This window comes from Bradysia coprophila (assembly GCF_014529535.1).
Source record: "Bradysia coprophila strain Holo2 chromosome X unlocalized genomic scaffold, BU_Bcop_v1 contig_38, whole genome shotgun sequence".
Classification (NCBI taxonomy): domain Eukaryota; kingdom Metazoa; phylum Arthropoda; class Insecta; order Diptera; family Sciaridae; genus Bradysia; species Bradysia coprophila.
In genome coordinates this window covers 127,275-145,623 of record NW_023503327.1, presented here as the reverse complement: position 1 = coordinate 145,623, position 18,349 = coordinate 127,275, and the positions used below count along the sequence as shown (strand labels likewise).

The 18,349-nt window shown below is 37.6% G+C and overlaps 3 protein-coding genes across 3 annotated transcripts; 2 read left to right on the top strand and 1 right to left on the bottom strand.

Moving 5' to 3' along the window:
• The first annotated feature begins 418 nt into the window (after positions 1-418).
• LOC119069589 (integrator complex subunit 11) lies at positions 419-2,959 on the top strand. The gene is made up of 5 exons (XM_037173679.1): positions 419-771; positions 847-1,791; positions 1,855-2,065; positions 2,165-2,536; positions 2,599-2,959. The coding sequence occupies exons 1-5, from the start codon at positions 765-767 to the stop codon at positions 2,852-2,854; spliced, it is 1,791 nt and encodes a 596-aa protein (XP_037029574.1). The 5' UTR covers positions 419-764; the 3' UTR covers positions 2,855-2,959.
• Positions 2,960-5,181: 2,222 nt separating this feature from the next.
• On the bottom strand, positions 5,182-12,943 carry LOC119069660 (pickpocket protein 28-like). Its single transcript, XM_037173778.1, has 10 exons — positions 12,744-12,943; positions 12,214-12,356; positions 11,535-11,704; positions 11,185-11,351; positions 10,698-10,822; positions 8,973-9,246; positions 8,899-8,914; positions 8,759-8,818; positions 8,359-8,665; positions 5,182-5,514 (listed from the first exon to the last, which is right to left on the bottom strand). The coding sequence occupies exons 1-10, from the start codon at positions 12,941-12,943 to the stop codon at positions 5,288-5,290; spliced, it is 1,689 nt and encodes a 562-aa protein (XP_037029673.1). The 3' UTR covers positions 5,182-5,287.
• Positions 12,944-16,225: 3,282 nt separating this feature from the next.
• On the top strand, positions 16,226-18,349 carry LOC119069586 (beta-lactamase-like protein 2 homolog). The gene is made up of 6 exons (XM_037173676.1): positions 16,226-16,554; positions 16,661-17,177; positions 17,244-17,626; positions 17,699-17,788; positions 17,848-17,867; positions 17,929-18,349. The coding sequence occupies exons 2-6, from the start codon at positions 17,053-17,055 to the stop codon at positions 18,196-18,198; spliced, it is 888 nt and encodes a 295-aa protein (XP_037029571.1). The 5' UTR covers positions 16,226-16,554; positions 16,661-17,052; the 3' UTR covers positions 18,199-18,349.

Sequence of the window (18,349 nt, the reverse complement as noted above, 5' to 3'; positions counted from 1 at the left end):
TTGTCAAAGTATTTGCTTCTCTTTCAACATCTTACGATACGAACGAGGGGAATCCTCTCAGAGGACCGAATACCAGTTTATTATACAGTGATTAAGGAGAGCGAATTCGAATTGTCAAAGAACTCAGGGTCATTTGTCAAAATAATACAATGAAAATTACGCTCATTTTGACGCGTATCCCGAGACGAACAATAGAGGGTTATGATGAAAGAGAAAGAGATATTTTGACAGGTACCCCAAGGCAAGTTATAATAAACTGGTCTTCGGTCCTCTCGCTCTCAACGTACCACATTGAAAGAGATGTAAATACTTTGACAAGTACCCCAAGGCCAGTTAAAATAACTGGTCTTCGGTTTTCTCGCTCTGATCATAACAGTCTATCGTGCGGGTCTGTAGAATTATTTTTCAAAAAAATTATTGACAGTTGACAGTTGTATAGGTGGCGTCCCTGTCACTATCTAGAAAATAAAATTGTCAAACTGAATCACTGCTTGCATCATTTAAAATTAATCTTTTATCGCAAATCAACTTCGTTTCGAGAGGCGTGTGCACATTTCTGATAAATTTATTTCGCACAGGCAGTCAAAACAATTAAAACGGCTTGGTGTTTCATACCGCAAAGTTTTTGTCAGTTTATAGAAATCATATAAATGTAAAATCGGTACAAAACAAACCATCAAACAAACCGTGTAGTGGGGGTCATATCAACATCGTGTTATGAAATTGCGGTGTAAATAAAACGGCTCCATTGCGAAATTATTATTATGCCAGGTGACGTTTTGTTTTTAATTGATTTTTTTTGGGACTGACCGACGAGAATTGAAACGATTTGTTGTTCTAATTTAGATTTAAAAGTCACTCCGCTCGGTGCCGGCCAAGATGTGGGAAGAAGTTGTCTTCTGTTGTCGATGGGCGGCAAAAACATAATGCTCGATTGTGGCATGCATATGGGATACAATGACGAGCGACGATTTCCCGATTTCTCGTACATCGTGCCGGAAGGTCCGTTGACCGTTCACATCGATTGCGTTATTATTTCCCATTTCCATTTGGACCACTGTGGTGCCTTGCCTTATATGTCGGAAATAGTTGGCTACACTGGTCCCATCTACATGACACATCCGACGAAAGCAATCGCTCCGATTTTACTGGAAGATATGCGCAAAGTGGCCGTTGAACGTAAAGGGGAATCCAACTTTTTCACAACGCAAATGATCAAAGATTGCATGAAAAAGGTCCAGGCCGTGACCTTGCACCAGAGTGTTATGGTGGACAGTGAATTGGAAATCAAGGCATATTATGCTGGCCATGTTCTGGGCGCAGCAATGTTCTGGATACGAGTCGGATCGCAATCGGTCGTGTACACCGGCGATTATAACATGACACCGGATCGACATCTGGGCGCTGCATGGATCGATAAATGCAAACCGGATCTACTCATTTCGGAGAGTACATATGCGACGACGATCCGTGATTCGAAACGGTGTCGCGAACGGGACTTTTTGAAAAAGGTCCACGAGTGTGTGGCCAGAGGCGGTAAAGTTTTGATTCCAGTATTCGCGCTGGGTCGGGCGCAAGAGCTGTGCATTTTATTGGAAACATATTGGGAACGAATGAACCTCAAATATCCAATTTACTTTGCCGTTGGACTCACCGAGAAGGCGAACAATTACTACAAAATGTTCATCACTTGGACCAATCAGAAAATACGAAAAACGTTCGTCCAACGGAATATGTTCGACTTCAAGCACATCAAACCGTTCGACAAAGGCTACATTGACAATCCTGGAGGTAAGACGAATAATTTTTTTCGTCCCAGTCGGACGCTAAGTAAATTCCAATTTGTTTTTGCAGCGATGGTAGTTTTCGCTACTCCGGGAATGTTACACGCTGGACTGTCGTTGCAAATATTTAAAAAGTGGGCTCCGAATGAGAACAACATGGTTATAATGCCCGGCTATTGTGTACAAGGTACGGTTGGTCACAAAATTCTTGGCGGTGCGAAGAAAATCGAATTCGAAAATCGTCAACAGGTTGAAGTCAAAATGTCGGTCGAATATATGAGGTGAGACTTAGTCAAGAGCGACGTGAGAATTTTCTTGGATCTAGCTGATCCCGAGATCAACAACGAACGTTCCCTAACTGCGACTGTTTCTCATTTCAGTTTCAGCGCTCACGCCGATGCTAAAGGCATTATGCAGCTGATTCAATATTGCGAGCCCAAGAATGTGATGCTTGTCCACGGCGAAGCGGAGAAAATGAAATTCCTGAGAGAGAAAATCAAAGAAGAATTTAGTATTGAGTGCTTCATGCCGGCTAATGGTGAGACCTGCGTCATAACAACTCCAGTTAAAATACCAGTTGATGCTTCGCTGGCACTGCTGAAATCTGAAGCGAAAATCTACAATGCCCAGCCACCCGATCCGAAACGAATGCGACTGATTCACGGTGTTTTGTTTATGAAAGACAATCGGGTGTCGTTGATGAGCTTGGACGAGCTGTGTAAGGAAGTCGGAGTCAACAGACATATCTTACGGTATAGTAGTAATGAGACACGCAATACCGACGGTTGTCGTGACTTTCGGTTTTTGTTCTTAGATTTACCTCAACAATCAAAGTGGACGACCAGGAACCCATTGGCCGGATAAGTGAAAAATTGTTCAGTTTGCTGCAGGATAAACTGAGTAGTTGGCCCGTCACAATGTTGGAAAATCATAAAATTGCCGTACAAAGTGTAACCATAGCCATCGAAAGTGAACCGAATGAGCATCACAAAAATATATTGGTATCGTGGACCAATCAGGACGAAGATCTCGGTTCCTATATTTTAGGCTTGTTACAGAACATGGGCTAGGAGTGTCACAATTTTAATTTCCTTTTGTCATAATGTGAATTTTTGAAATGTATTTTTTATATGAACGAGAATAATTCGGGTGATTAGAACGTGTCGTACGTGAAAGGCTGCTGGATTTTTTTCCCTTCAATTCTCTGATTTGAACAGTCTTTCCAACACTCCGGTCGAGTAAAAGTTTCTCAGCAAAATAGATGGAGAGAAGTGGTGCAAAAACAGCGAAATAAATCGAACGTGCCGTTCTACACGCGATGTTACTAACCCATAACACAACTGTTCTATCACCATTTCTCACAAGCAGTTGATAAGCACCACTGATTTCACGGTTTATCAGCAGGTAATGGTTTAGATTGTACCTGGTGCTATTTGCAATTTTAAAAGAAAAACGATAACACAAGTGGGGAAGCATTGAATAGCACTTTAGTAAGGATTCAAAAAATGTAGCCGAGTAGACGGGCACAATGTTCGAAAAATGTTTCCATTGTTTACCGCAATTGTACCATTACGAAATCGTTGGACAGTAGCGACGAAATGAATTCGCATTTTGTTTCCATTCGGATTTTGATTCTAATTTTTTTTCAGGTGAGTAGTCGTTCCCAATACGCACACATTAACTTAGTATTAACTGTTGAAGGTGTGAAACTAGTTTGGGGTTGATTGTGCAAAGGATCGTTTAAGAGTGATATCGCCAAATCTTCAGCTGATTTTTTTAGCTTTGGGAACAAGCGGTCTCCGATTTTAATGACAATAACTCAAGAAAAAATCATTTTAAATTGTTGTAATGTTGTACGAATGTCGACCTTGGAAAGACCTACAGGTAGAGTATACGAACCGCTTGGTGCAAGTAGATCCACGAGAGTTATGACTAAAAATGTAGTGAATGTTCGGAGAGTCCGCCTTCTCTGCAGCTTCGATGTTTCACAAAACTGAGTATTGGATGTTATAGCTGGCCTCACCCACTATCGTTCCACATATAAATGAACCCAGTACTTTTGTGCTGCAAGCCCACAGAAGTGTTGGAAAAAAAGTTGGTGTCAAAATGCAGATTTTTTCCTTCTTTCCGGGGGCTCTACAGCTGGAACAGCATCTGGAACGGTACTATGGCAGTCATTTTTTATCGTCAACTATTCTTTTACGTTATCAATACAAAAACGCGTCGCTATGCCACGAATATATCAGATCCAGTGTTAATATCAATGGTAATATCAAGAGAAAAATTATCAAATTTTTATCGGAGAATTTTAGTCAAATGAAGCAGGACTCCGGAACAGTAATTAGTTTTTCAATCCGACCAATATTTGCTACGTGATAGGAGTTTGGAAAACCGATATGATCGAGTGGGAGCGAACGGTTGTATTGAGCGCAATTGCGGAGCCTCTAACTTTTTCGTCAGCAAAGGCGAAAAGTGCAGACGCTTTCAGTCGTCGTGAACGGAGCGATTTCAGATCGATCAGCTTCCATCTCGAGCTATACGATGGTAAGTTCGACCGCCTGTTCCAACCAAGTTTCCTCCAAACAAAAGAAATTGTTTTTGAACAGATTCAATCCTCTTGTCATGGACGTCATAGTTCGGATTCCAAACATTTGCCATAAGTGCGAGCGAGACAAATATAACTCGAAGAGCGAGTAGGATAGAAATGTTCCAAAAACTGAACATTTCTTGCTACTGGGTGACCCGAAGACGTCATTATACAATATTGAAACTATGAATTGAACCAGAATGATGTTAACATAATAACACTGCTCAACCCAAAAAATTGGTCAAGAATGCGACCGGTTTTATGATTTAGTATGAGATTGTACGATTTCAACGTCGCCTTTCGTTTGTCTCTATCGTTTCGGAATTTTTTCTTTTCATTCGTCTGATCACCCCTTCACAGAGTGTAAGTCTTTGAAAGATGTGATCCAATGAAATTAATTTTTGTGTTGAATTCACAGTAAAACAGCGATCGGACAACCACTGTACATACGAAACATTTCCTAAATTCCAGAGTCATGCAATTCCTCCTCTTTGATATTTATTCAGCTCATTAAATGCTGCAATGCACACTAAATGTCCATCCGAGAAGCTGCCGTTAAAAGGCTCTTTTAAAGGCCAGCAGTTACTCCGAGAAAATTGACAAAAAAAAACTTTCATTCATAACTCTGGAACGTTCAGCTTGGTCACAACATTCAACAGGGCCCCCAATGGGGCCCCCATTAACATTTTCAGCGCCATGAGTTTGATAGTCTGTGAAGGTATTTGCCTTTTTCACGTAAAGCTCGACTCGAGCATGATTTTTGGTAGTTCATTGGACCCGGGTACATTAAAAAGAAGTTTTCGTTAAAATAAAATTTATTTATTGATATGGACCGCAATACATTTAAGCAAAGTTTTAAGTTTGAATTTCTGCAATTATTATTTGTGCTTCACAACTTCATGATGAAACGGAGATTTTATGGATAAATTGAATCTGTATGATGATGAGCCGCATCTTTAACATCCACCGGTGTAACGGTTTGTTCGGCTCTAATTCTGCTGGTCTTTTTGAACATTCGATTGAATGTTCTACGTCGCTTTGAAGCCACAATGCTGTATGGTCGAATCGACAAATAGTAAAATATTTCTACAAATGAGAACAAGCTGAAGCCCATGAATAAACCCAAGAGTCCACCGGTATTAGCTTTAAAAAAAACGGTTAGAAAATATGATTTTGTATTTGAGCTCGTATATATTGCGGTTCATTCTTAATCGTGAATGAGTCCATTCTCTACAGTGTAAAATTTACAGATTACAGTGAAGTTTCGACCAAAATTTGGTCGACCAAAAAATTTTCAAAGTAGCCTCATCTAGCCTTGGCTAGATGTTGAAACAACATTTTTGGTCGACCAAAATTTGGTTGATCAAAACTTGGTCGTTTACTGAAGAACTCAAAAGTTAAGTGAAATCGGCCAAAATTTGGTTGACCAAAACTTGGTTAACCAAAATTTGGTCGTTTACTGAAGAATTCAAAAGTTAAGTGAAATCGACCAAAATTTGGTTGACCAAAACTTGGTTAACCAAAATTTGGTCGTTTACTGAAGAATTCAAAAGTTAAGTGAAATCGACCAAAATTTGGTTGACCAAAATTTGGTCGTTTACTGAAGAATTCAAAAGTTAAGTGAAATCGACCAAAATTTGGTTGACCAAAACTTGGTTGACCAAAATTTGGTTGACCAAAAATTTCGTCGTTTACTGAAGACTCAAAAGTTGAAAGTGAAATCGACCAAAATTTGGTCGTTTACTGAAGAATTGAAAAGTTAAGTGAAATCGACCAAAATTTGGTTGACCAAAACTTGGTTGACCAAAATTTGGTTGACCAAAAATTTCGTCGTTTACTGAAGACTCAAAAGTTGAAAGTGAAATCGACCAAAATTTGGTCGTTTACTGAAGAATTGAAAAGTTAAGTGAAATCGACCAAAATTTGGTTGACCAAAATTTGGTCGTTTACTGAAGAATTCAAAAGTTAAGTGAAATCGACCAAAATTTGGTTGACCAAAACTTGGTTGACCAAAATTTGGTTGACCAAAAATTTCGTCGTTTACTGAAGACTCAAAAGTTGAAAGTGAAATCGACCAAAATTTGGTTGACCAAAACTTGGTTAACCAAAATTTGGTCGTTTACTGAAGAATTCAAAAGTTAAGTGAAATCGACCAAAATTTGGTTGACCAAAACTTGGTTAACCAAAATTTGGTCGTTTACTGAAGAATTCAAAAGTTAAGTGAAATCGGCCAAAATTTGGTTGACCAAAACTTGGTTAACCAAAATTTGGTCGTTTACTGAAGAATTCAAAAGTTAAGTGAAATCGACCAAAATTTGGTTGACCAAAATTTGGTCGTTTACTGAAGAATTCAAAAGTTAAGTGAAATCGACCAAAATTTGGTTGACCAAAACTTGGTTGACCAAAACTTGGTTGACCAAAATTTGGTTGACCAAAAATTTCGTCGTTTACTGAAGACTCAAAAGTTGAAAGTGAAATCGACCAAAATTTGGTCGTTTACTGAAGAATTGAAAAGTTAAGTGAAATCGACCAAAATTTGGTCGTTTACTGAAGAATTCAAAAGTTAAGTGAAATCGACCGAAATTTGGTAGACCAAAATTTGGTCGTTTACCTTCAGTAAATTCAAAAGTTAAATGAAATCGACAAAAAAATTTGGTTGACCAAAACTTGGTTGACCAAAATTTGGTTGACCAAAAATTTCGTCGTTTACTGAAGACTCAAAAGTTGAAAGTGAAATCGACCAAAATTTGGTTGACCAAAATTTGGTCGTTTACTGAAGAATTCAAAAGTTAAGTGAAATCGACCAAAATTTGGTTGACCAAAACTTGGTTGACCAAAACTTGGTTGACCAAAATTTGGTTGACCAAAAATTTCGTCGTTTACTGAAGACTCAAAAGTTGAAAGTGAAATCGACCAAAATTTGGTCGTTTACTGAAGAATTGAAAAGTTAAGTGAAATCGACCAAAATTTGGTCGTTTACTGAAGAATTCAAAAGTTAAGTGAAATCGACCGAAATTTGGTAGACCAAAATTTGGTCGTTTACCTTCAGTAAATTCAAAAGTTAAATGAAATCGACAAAAAAATTTGGTTGACCAAAACTTGGTTGACCAAAATTTGGTTGACCAAAAATTTCGTCGTTTACTGAAGACTCAAAAGTTGAAAGTGAAATCGACCAAAATTTGGTTGACCAAAATTTGGTCGTTTACTGAAGAATTCAAAAGTTAAGTGAAATCGACCAAAATTTGGTCAACCAAATTTTGGTCGATTTCACTTAACATTTGAATTCTTCAGTAAACGACCAAATTTTGGTCAACCAAGTTTTGGTCAACCAAATTTTGGTCGATTTCACTTAACTTTTGAATTCTTCAGTAAACGACCAAATTTTGGTCAACCAAATTTTGGTCGATTTCACTTAACTTTTGAATTCTTCAGTAAACGACCAAATTTTGGTCAACAAAGTTTTGGTCAACCAAGTTTTGGTCAACCAAATTTTGGTCAACCAAATTTTGGTCGACCAAAAATGTTGTTGATTCTTCTAATGGAAAACACAAGCAAAAATCGACCAATTCTTGGTCGACCAAAAATGTTGTTTATTCTTCTAATGGAAAGCACATACCAAATTTTGGGTCGACCAAAAATGTTGTTTCAACATCTAGCCAAGGATAGATGAGGCTACTTTGAAAAATTTTTGGTCGACCAAATTTTGGTCGAAACTTCACTGTAATAATGTACAGGTGTAACATTGTAAGCCACTACTTTTCACTGGACGTAAACCAGGACGGAAACGCAAAAATGGCGTTTTTTTCTGTATGGCAGTGATAGATTTACCGATAGGTTAAACCTACGCAACCTACTGATTCTCGGTTTTCGTGCATTACTATTCTCAAAAACAACATGAGTTTCATATGGGTCCTCAAAATTTGAATTTAATTACAATTTTTGATACCCCTAAGCCGTCAATTCAATCATTTAACACATTTAACTTACACAAAAGTTCAGTGAAACCAATCAGCTCATCCTTTTTTTCGCTACGAAAGAACCTGTATTGGTAAAATATATGTGCAATCGACACATTTGGTCCGGAAAGTCCCTTCTCAGCAAGTACTGGAGCTCCATGGAGTAATGGTGCCATCGAAACTCTTGCATGATAATTGACTTCGAAGCATCCGGGCATACAAGAATCACAAGAAAATGAGCTGTTCTTTTGTGCATTTAGTTGATTGGTGACGTCGTCGACGCAGTCATCATTCGATCGTCCACAAATGGGAATGTCATCATAGAATCGGGGCATCCACTGTCACGAGAATTTTAAATGAATTTTAATGATGTTCATGATCTTCAGACAGCAGCGCCATCTTTTCACCTCCCAAGAATTTCTGTCACTTACATACAAAATGCAATTACAGTATTTCAAAAAATATAGGGCGTTGCACTCCATTTGACAATTCTATTATTATTTAAAAAAAAACAAGATTATTTCGAGGGATATGCACGAGACGATATGCCAAAATGTTTACTCATACTCACTCTTCGTGAATAAGTACTGAAAATACAAAACTATTCGAACATCCATTCAGTTGTGAAAATTTGCCATCACTCACCTAAAATATTGCAGGTGATTCTCTTCTTCGAATAAACAATATCGTACGTTGAGCGGCATATTTCGCACTGTTGCAGATGCTTCGGACAGTGCCGGTGTTATAACGACACGAGATTCGTAGCCGTTAGAAATAGACGTACCATAGTTTGATATTTGTGGGGCCTCAGTTGGATTGTGTAGCAAAATTTTAAAGCCATAACTACTCGTGGACGAACAATAGTATTCACTAATGCCAGCATTCAAAATAACACTCAATCCCAAGTGAGCGCCGGTACCTTGAAAATAAATGATGGTTTCTCACTTTTTCTTAAAATAATATGCGTGAGTAAGCAAGTACAGTCCCATGAGTCAGAGTTTTAAATAAATTCCACTATCGCTACTTTCATGATTGGGCAGATACCATTTCAATGAAATTGTACATCAATATACTCTGAGCTATGTAATTGTAAAGGTGGTCTCACAGTCATCCTTTTTCACCCCGTTTTGCCTCCTTGTACATCATAGTTGGAGGTATTCTTTTGAAAATCCACCTATCAAAATCGGACCCATTTCGTCTGGGATTGATATATACATGGTTTGAAAGGTCTTTGCCAGTAGACCTTAAAACAGGCTTCACACAGTCTCGAGCCACACCTGGTTGCTGGGGGAAGATCTCCGAAGTTAGAAAAATAGTGTTTTTTATCCGAATTTTTTGGCCGTTATAAATGATCGTTCCGGGGGAGATTGGGCTCGTTGGAAAGCTGAGCTTAAGTACTTTCGGGTCATGCCTAGTTTGATTAGATTCATTGATATATGTTTGCAAAAATTTGCAAGAAAAATTTTCAAAATCTTTGTGAACTTTAGACAGGTCTGGGCTGGTACTGATGACGCTTAATGTGAACCTAACATGCTAGTTGAAACATACATTGTCTAAGCTTTCCGTTGATACCTCATTTGTAGTGCTGGTGATTGCTGACATAACAGAACTTTATGTTAGTACAACCGCTACTCGTAAAACTCGCCAGCAATCACCAGCACTGCAAATGAGGTATCAATGAAAAGCTTAGACAATGTATGTTACGACTAGCATTTTAGGTTCACATTAAGCGTCATCAGTACCAGCCCAGACCTGTCTAAAGTTCGCACATATTTTGAAAAAAAAATTCTTGCATTTTTTGCAAACATATATCAATGAATCTAATCAAACTAGGCATGACCCGAAAGTACTTGAGCTCAGCTTTCCAACGAGCCCAATCTCACCCGGAACGATCATTTATAACGGCCTAAAATTTCGGATAAAAAACACTATTTTTCCAACTTCGGAGATCTTCCACCAGCAACAAGGTGTGGCTCGAGACTGTGTGAGGCCTCTTTTGAGGTCTACTGGCAAAGACCTTTCAAACCATGTATATATCCATCCCAGACGAAGTGGGTCCGATTTTGATAGGTGGATTTTCAAAAGAATCCCTCTTGACATTTCAAGCAATAGTTTCTACAACTGTATGTCATGAAACGGATGACTGTGAATTCCGTTAATGCAATGAGGGATTTGAGTCAAATAAAAGGCAGAGGAGCGGCATCAATGTTTGAGGTTAAGCAGAAATAACTAAGCGATGCCACCATACCCATACTCAATATACGTTTACTGAACCGAACTAGCTTTCCGTTAAACATATCGGTACTACAGCACAGTAAACATATTGAAGGGTCAACCGATTATATTTTATACAAAATTGTTGCATTTTACCAACTGTTGAACGCGGATAGCCAAGTTTATGGTTTTTCAGTTCATCGCTTGCGAATCCCATCTCTGGGGTCCACTGATTGGCAAATTTGTCTAAATGCTGGCTCATATTGAACTCTTGTGGATCTCTTTAATCGGATGAGAAAATTTTTTTTTTTTAATTTTATAGCAAATCGGAAACAATCTGCTTGATCAGCACAAGAAGAAAAAAGATGTAAAATTCGGAAGATTGCAGTTATGTAGTCGGGTGCGGGTTTTTCCGTTTTTCTTTCATGAGATCAAGAAAAGTTTTACATTTTTTGAGATATTTGATGTAGTAGATTGAGCAATTAAGAAATTTTTGACGCAGGTTCAGTCACTGATTGTCTTCTCAAACTCGCACACGACTACACAAAAATTCGCATTTGCAAGGTACACTCATCTCCTTCACGCAAAATTTAACAAAAAATGGTAAAAAAGAACAAACGATATCTGTTGCTGTTCATGTCATAAATTATCCGACTTGATATTTGGCTTCGCTATGAACTTCCTATTCACTCCATTGAATGTACAGCAAAGTCCCTCGTCCGTTAGAACAGTAACGAAAACGTCAGAACAATTGTATTCGAAACCACCATAATTACATGAAATTAACATATCCTTGCATGACTGAGACACCTAAACGATATTTTTACCGTAAATTAATTGGAAATTATGTTTAACAAACGATTACGTGGGTTCTTTTACTCACTAAGCCCCCCGCGGAGATGAAAATTAAAGGCAAATGTTATCTAGTATAATGAGACATTTCCGTGGGGTGCTGCGGGTAAAATCGTTAGATAACAAAGCCGACAAACTCACATCTATCAAGACTTTTTGGAAGTCGGACCATTTTCCAGTTTTTGAATTTTTAACATCTTCATCAACAGCTACCGCGCAAATACTTTGAATCATTGAAAATTCGTCGCTGTCTACCGCATAATTGGCAACCACACTTTTAAGCGCTTGATTCATGTTACAAACAGTAACAGCTGGAAATTATATTTATTTAACGAATACAAAATAATAAAATTGAAAAACGGAAATTCTAAAATTGTGCAGTAGCTCAGCTATCTAGTTTCTATTTCAAGGCAAACACATTTTAATAAACGTTTGTAAATTTGTCATTATTTTTCATATTTAACATACGAGCGGAGCGAGCTAAAAATTTCCTAATTGGTCCTGGTTGAGTTAAAAGAAAATTCTTCCATAGGCATAGTTTCGAACAATTTTAGTTTTACATTTTTTTGGTTGATTATCAAACAATTTGGTCATTTATTTGAAACGAAAGGGTCCCTCACTTGTCTATTTTATACATAAAGTGTGACTGTATTTTAGGAGGAATCTGAATGATATGCTGTTTTAAAGAATTTTTTTTGAGAAGACGATTGTGCTATTCACATGTCCCCCCAAAGAAATATGAGCTCGTTCAAATGTTTGCAATAAGATAGAAACCCAGCTGATTGATTTCTTGCTTTAATTAGAAATTCACATTAAATACCAGGAAATGGCAGCTTAGTGATATCGGTTGGCCTCGAATTAAGCGATATTATCATTGGCGATGACTTATACTTATCGTATACATTAGTGATGAAGTATGCCGAAAGTGCAACCACAACGGAAAACATTAATCCGAAGAATATGCTAAAAATTAGAATTTTTCTATAAATGTATTGACATCCTAATCCGTAATGACACCGAATCAAATGCTCTCTATATCAACCGACATTGTAGAACCCGACATTTCATCGGTACAGGGACATCGTTGATTGTCTATTACCATAAGCAAATACTGAAACCGACGACCTCTAGTCTTAACAAACAATGTTTAGGTAAGTTTATCCCATGAATTTCGATTGTTCTATTGACCGAATAGGAACTAAAAAACGATTTTGAAAACTAGACTAGACACCTAGGTTGTATGTGTTTATCTCAGTAAATCTACATCCTCCACGCGCTACGTACAAAGAGCGTTTGATACAAATGAACATTTTAGGAAATTAAATTTTCCTCAGCAGTTACGTTACCTACCGTTCAAATAATGTTATCGTACTGTCACCAACATACTTTAAACCGTGTAACGTTGAATTGCGAAGATATTGTCGAAAGCTCTCGTTGCAAGTAGTTTCACATGTTTTCGAATCGCTTTCAAGGGAATTTATTCTTTGTGTATTCTTCAAGTTTCTATGGCGTATTGCATTCACTTTAAGTCGTTTATTTGGTTGGAACATTTTTTGCCTCTGTGATAAGAGTTCGTTAGACTTGTAATTGTAACACACTGACGACAAAAAAAAATATTAAATTTTCTATTCTCACAAATCGAATTTAAAAAAAAAAAACCTTATCAAGATCCACAGAAAAATGTGACTCTCAACTCAATTGAATTAATTTGGTTTTTTCCAGGATGTTATTATTCACAGAACACATTAAACATTGATGAAAAAATCCTATTATTCCATTCATTGTATGCGGTTATGAACTGTTGTAAATGTGACGATTGACCCGGGTCATAAAATAGACGTAATCGTTTACGTTAACATACCAAAATAATTATCGAAAATGGGATATTATGTCTATAGCGGTTATTAAACGGTTAAATAATTCAAAGTTTATTTTTATAACCCAAGAGTAATTATTACTACCGCACCATTATAAAAACCATTTTTCCTTCTCATCAAGTATTTTAGTAGTGTAAGAGGCTACATGATCGACACAATGTTTATTATATAGAGTGAGTGTAGCGAACGAGTGTATTCACACATCACAGAAATAGACGTCATATCTTCACAATCTGAGCAATGTCAACGCCGATGGTACTACTAAGCTACTAAGATTAATCCAAAATAGACGAATCTACGAAATCCATCTAGTGCTAGTGATTCTTTAGCGAAACTACTAAGATTTATCCAAGATAGAGGAAGTGTCAGCTAACTTGGTCAGTAGATTTAGTAGTATTTAAAGAAATTGTGTATGGCGCAAGCAGTTTTTAAACTGGTACACAAAGACGGTCAAAACAATAAGCCACTGTTTAAACATCTGCCTCGCCTTTCGTTGGCTTGGCACGGTCTAAAGAAAACTCACTACTCATCAAAACAAATACATTCTAACAATTTTATACCGACTATTAAATTTCGAGTTTAACCGAAAGTTGTTTTTAGTTTGAAGACGTCAGAAAATCCAAAATTGAAAATTTACACACAAAAAACACGTCCGTCCCAAGAGACATTTTAATTTAAAATAAACAGTTATAATTTAAGTAATGGACGATAAATATTATTAATCATCGAACTACTTTGATATATATCAATTGATAAATACAACTACAACATCAAATCAATTCGATACATTACACGTGTATTACACGCATTACGCCATCGTTAAATGGTTGGTAATGGTGCATTTATTGTGCGAAGTGTACCAATCCGAGACGAAACTGATCAACTATTATTTGTTTCATTGGAAAAGTGGTGTATTTGCTCAATAACTTGACGTAGAGTTTCGCCAAGGCTGTAATGGTTATTTGGATCACAAGGGACGAAAGTAAAAAAATTCAACCGTATTTTTTTACGTCGTGCCATGTGATCCACACCACTTTTCATTACAACAACTACCAAAATTGTAATTTGAGCTTCTTTATAATGTTCCAACTGATGAAATTTACCGAAATAAGCTGAAATATGCGGGGGTCCAGGGGGCGGCAGCCTCCTGGTAAAAGAAAAATTTATAAATTATTGGCAACGTTCTTTTCTATCACAACAATCACAGTGATCACAACGACACCAGACGGAACACATGTTGTTGCTGTCATTTACTTTCGCATCCTCGTTTGAGGGGCGAAAGTACTTTCGCTCCTCTGTTGGGAGGCGAAAGTATTTTCGCACCTCTTGTGATGTCGTGGCTAACTGAGAGTTGAATTTTTATACTTTCGCATCTCATTCGGGAAGCGAAAATTACAACTTTCGTAGTCGGTGTAATGAAAAATTTATCGCTATTTTATTAAATACGCGAAAACACACCTTTCGTATATACAGATAAAATAGTCACCCACGTAACTGCATCTGCATGACCTCCCCAAAGTTCACAGCCTTGGAGTTTCGCCTCCGTCAAGTACAATCAAGTCAATATGCGACGAGGACGAAAATTAGGTCTAATGAAATATGAAAGCTGTACTTTTTAAACTTTATCCCCTGCAAATAAGTAGTCATTAACATAACTACGAATACAGAGCGATTTTTTTTTATTCGAGACGAAACGGAAGTCAACGGGTAGCAGTCTATTATAATAATTATAGTCCAGGTCCTTGTGTCGAAAAATGGCTCCGTGCGCCCTAAGTTTTTTACGATTTTTCTAGAAAACCCAGAAAAATCGACATAATTCCCTGCATTTCTATAGTTCAAGAATATAGAGAAGACAGTGGACCATGAAGACGTCATTTATTTTTAGGAACTGACCTCTTGTGACTTCAAACTTGTTAAAAGTCCAAATGTTAGCCAATAAAATTGCCAAAAACGTAAGAAATGTCTAGTGTCTAGAGCAAAGACGAGCTAGAAACGTTAGGATTCGACATTATTTTGGATGGGTTACTCCATAAACAGTCACACAAAAAATTTCATTCTGGAACGGGACCAATACAATAGTTATGTCACACGAAAAAGCTTTCGTAAAAGTAAATTGAAATCATCAATAAAATCCCAATTATGAAACTTTCCATAATCCTTGAACCGAAATCAAGGAGAGAGGAAATAGTGACGATGACGTGTGCAAGAAACACTTGCATCCCAAATCTAGAAAAAACTTACAAAATTCTTATTAGGACATACATACATGACTTTCCTAGGCCATATCTCAGGCTTCTGAGCATGGATCATTGCCGGCCGGCTGAAATCAGAAGTACTTGAATGTAGCTTTCGAATGACACCAATTTTATGAAAAACAAATTGGAAATGACAAGGGAAAATGGCTTCAAAGTGATGAATTTTCCTGGACACATTTTTGGGTGAACACTAATATGGGCTCCATTCCGACTCCTCCAAAAAAAAGTTCTTCCATGAAATATCGGCAATGAGCCATACTTTCCAGAACTGAAGACATTTTTCAGAAAGATATTGTATTTTCGGAGATATTGAACTTTGAAGGTTTTCATTTGAATCCATTTTCCGGCCGGAAAAACTATTTCTCATTTTCCAGAAAAAAATTTATTACATAACTTTTCGTGGCAAACAACATGGAATAAAGAAAAATCTTAAAAAACTGAAGGCGCACGGAATTAGACAAATACCTGGACTATTACTGAAATTTCCCTTTTTCAATATGAGAATGGATACTACCTACAATCCATCAATCACCATTCAACGCCACATACTATGATAATGCTTGTGTGAACGGTGTAAACTAACAATTTTTTTTAAATTGAAGAGAATTTCGAAATTAGTTTCTATGTAACAACACTGCTGGTCTGGCAGCACTACATTCATTTTTTGTAGTCGTTTTAGTACAATTTCGCAATTCAAAACCTTTCCAACCGATACTGTTTGTTGATGGTGAACAATCTAATTTGTTTGTAACCGACGTGCCGTTTTATTTGTTCAACATTTAACTGTCCATTCAACATAAATTAAGTGTACGCAATGATTTCCACTAAACTGAAAGAACATGCTGCCAAAATCAGTTCTGAAATCAAAAAAATTACTACGAAAATCCCACTGACTTTTTTGAATTATTCATACCACAACGAAGATACAACGGTGGTGCTGAAGCGACGAAACGATCAATTAGACGAAATGCAAGATGTAAAAGAGTTTCTCAACGACAATAACACATTCTCTGAAGTGGTTAGGAAAATGTAAGTACAGCTTATCGCTGAAATGGTTACTTCTGCGTTCAATGAAAACTTTTGTTTCACGCCAAGCGATCCGGATGACACAACATTTTTTGACTTCAATTTTCAGTCAAGCAGACTTTAAGGATGTTAAGGAACAACTGAAGCGATTCGAAGTGGATGTCAATGTGCTGGACGATGCATCGAGAAACTGTTCGAACAATACTTCAGCTAAAAATCATTCGACCGTTGGACTGTGGACCAACTCCAATGGGGTGTTGCACACTTCACGAATACCGCGACCATAACAATAAAGAGTTCGAATTTGTAAAAGATTTAGACGTTGCATTGTTGATGTTATTAAATAAAAATGTCAGACGTTGCTTTCGCAGTGGTATATACAGTAGTGTGAGTGTTTGTATTTCGTCTTAAAAACAACAACACTGTCAGCTGGTTGTGTTATCTAAACATTTCACTTTTTGCACTTTGTCACGTCAAAACCGAATCAATTAATATCTCGAAATGAGTGGCGCAGTGATTCCAATTGTTACCCGAATTTCGCACAATATTATTCGCATATTAGGATGCAATCCGGGACCAATGACTTTGCAGGGGACAAACACGTATCTCATTGGTACCGGTGTAAAGTGAGACATCATTTCAATTCCAATCCAATCGTACAACCAGTGACAGTGCACATTTCCCATTGACAGGCGAATACTTTTGGACACAGGCGATCCCGATAAGCCGTTGTTCATTGAAAATTTGAAAAATGTTTTGCATTCGGAACAAGCCTCAATCGAAACCATTCTGTTGACGCATTGGCACCACGACCATATCGGAGGCGTGAGGGATGTGCTCAGCATTTTGGATGCGAATGCCAACTGTAAGATTTGGAAATATCCGAGAGTCGATGCCGCTGATGAGTATGAGGAAATTCCGAAATCGGTGGAATTGAACAAACTGACCGACGGACAAGAATTTACCGTTGATGGGGCTTCGGTGAAAGTAATTTACACGCCAGGCCATACCACCGATCATGTCGTGTTACAGATGAAAGACGACAAGACGTTGTTCAGTGGGGATTGTATTTTAGGTGAGTGTTCGTTGTACCGTCGTACCGTCGTCGCCCGTTAGCCTTGTCTGAATTTGTATTGATGGCATATAGGTGAAGGGACGGCTGTTTTCGAGGATCTTTACGATTATATGCGAAGTCTACAACTCATCTTGGACAACAAGCCAACCAAAATCTATCCGGGTAATACCAGACTTTGTACTTAGCACTGATGTGACGATTACATTTCATTTTTTTTACAGGACACGGCAACATAGTCGATGCAAGAACGCCACCAAATGATTCGATCAATTAGTAGTCTCACTAAAGTGCTCTCATTGCAGGATCCCATACCGAAAATTCAATTCTACATTGACCATCGCAATCAACGTGAAGCGCAGATTTTGAGTGCACTCAAGTCGCATCCCGAACGATGTTTCACTGAAATGGATTTGGTGGAAATCATTTACCAGGAAACGCCGAAAGAATTGTGGCCGGCTGCTGCTTACAATGTACGGCAACATCTTACAAAATTGACCAAGGAAAGACAGGTCATTGAACTGACTAAAGACGGTGTTACTGTTTGGCAATATCGTCAGATTTCGGCGCTGTAAATTGAATTTCGTTGTAGAGAGTCAATGGTGCTCCAGTGAGTTCTTTCATAGGGCGCTCGTTAAAAAAAGTTTTTTTTGTCCAACTTATCACTAAAGGACACTGCTGTTACTATGGATGTTTATCTTTCGAAAATTAAAAGCTGAAATTGGG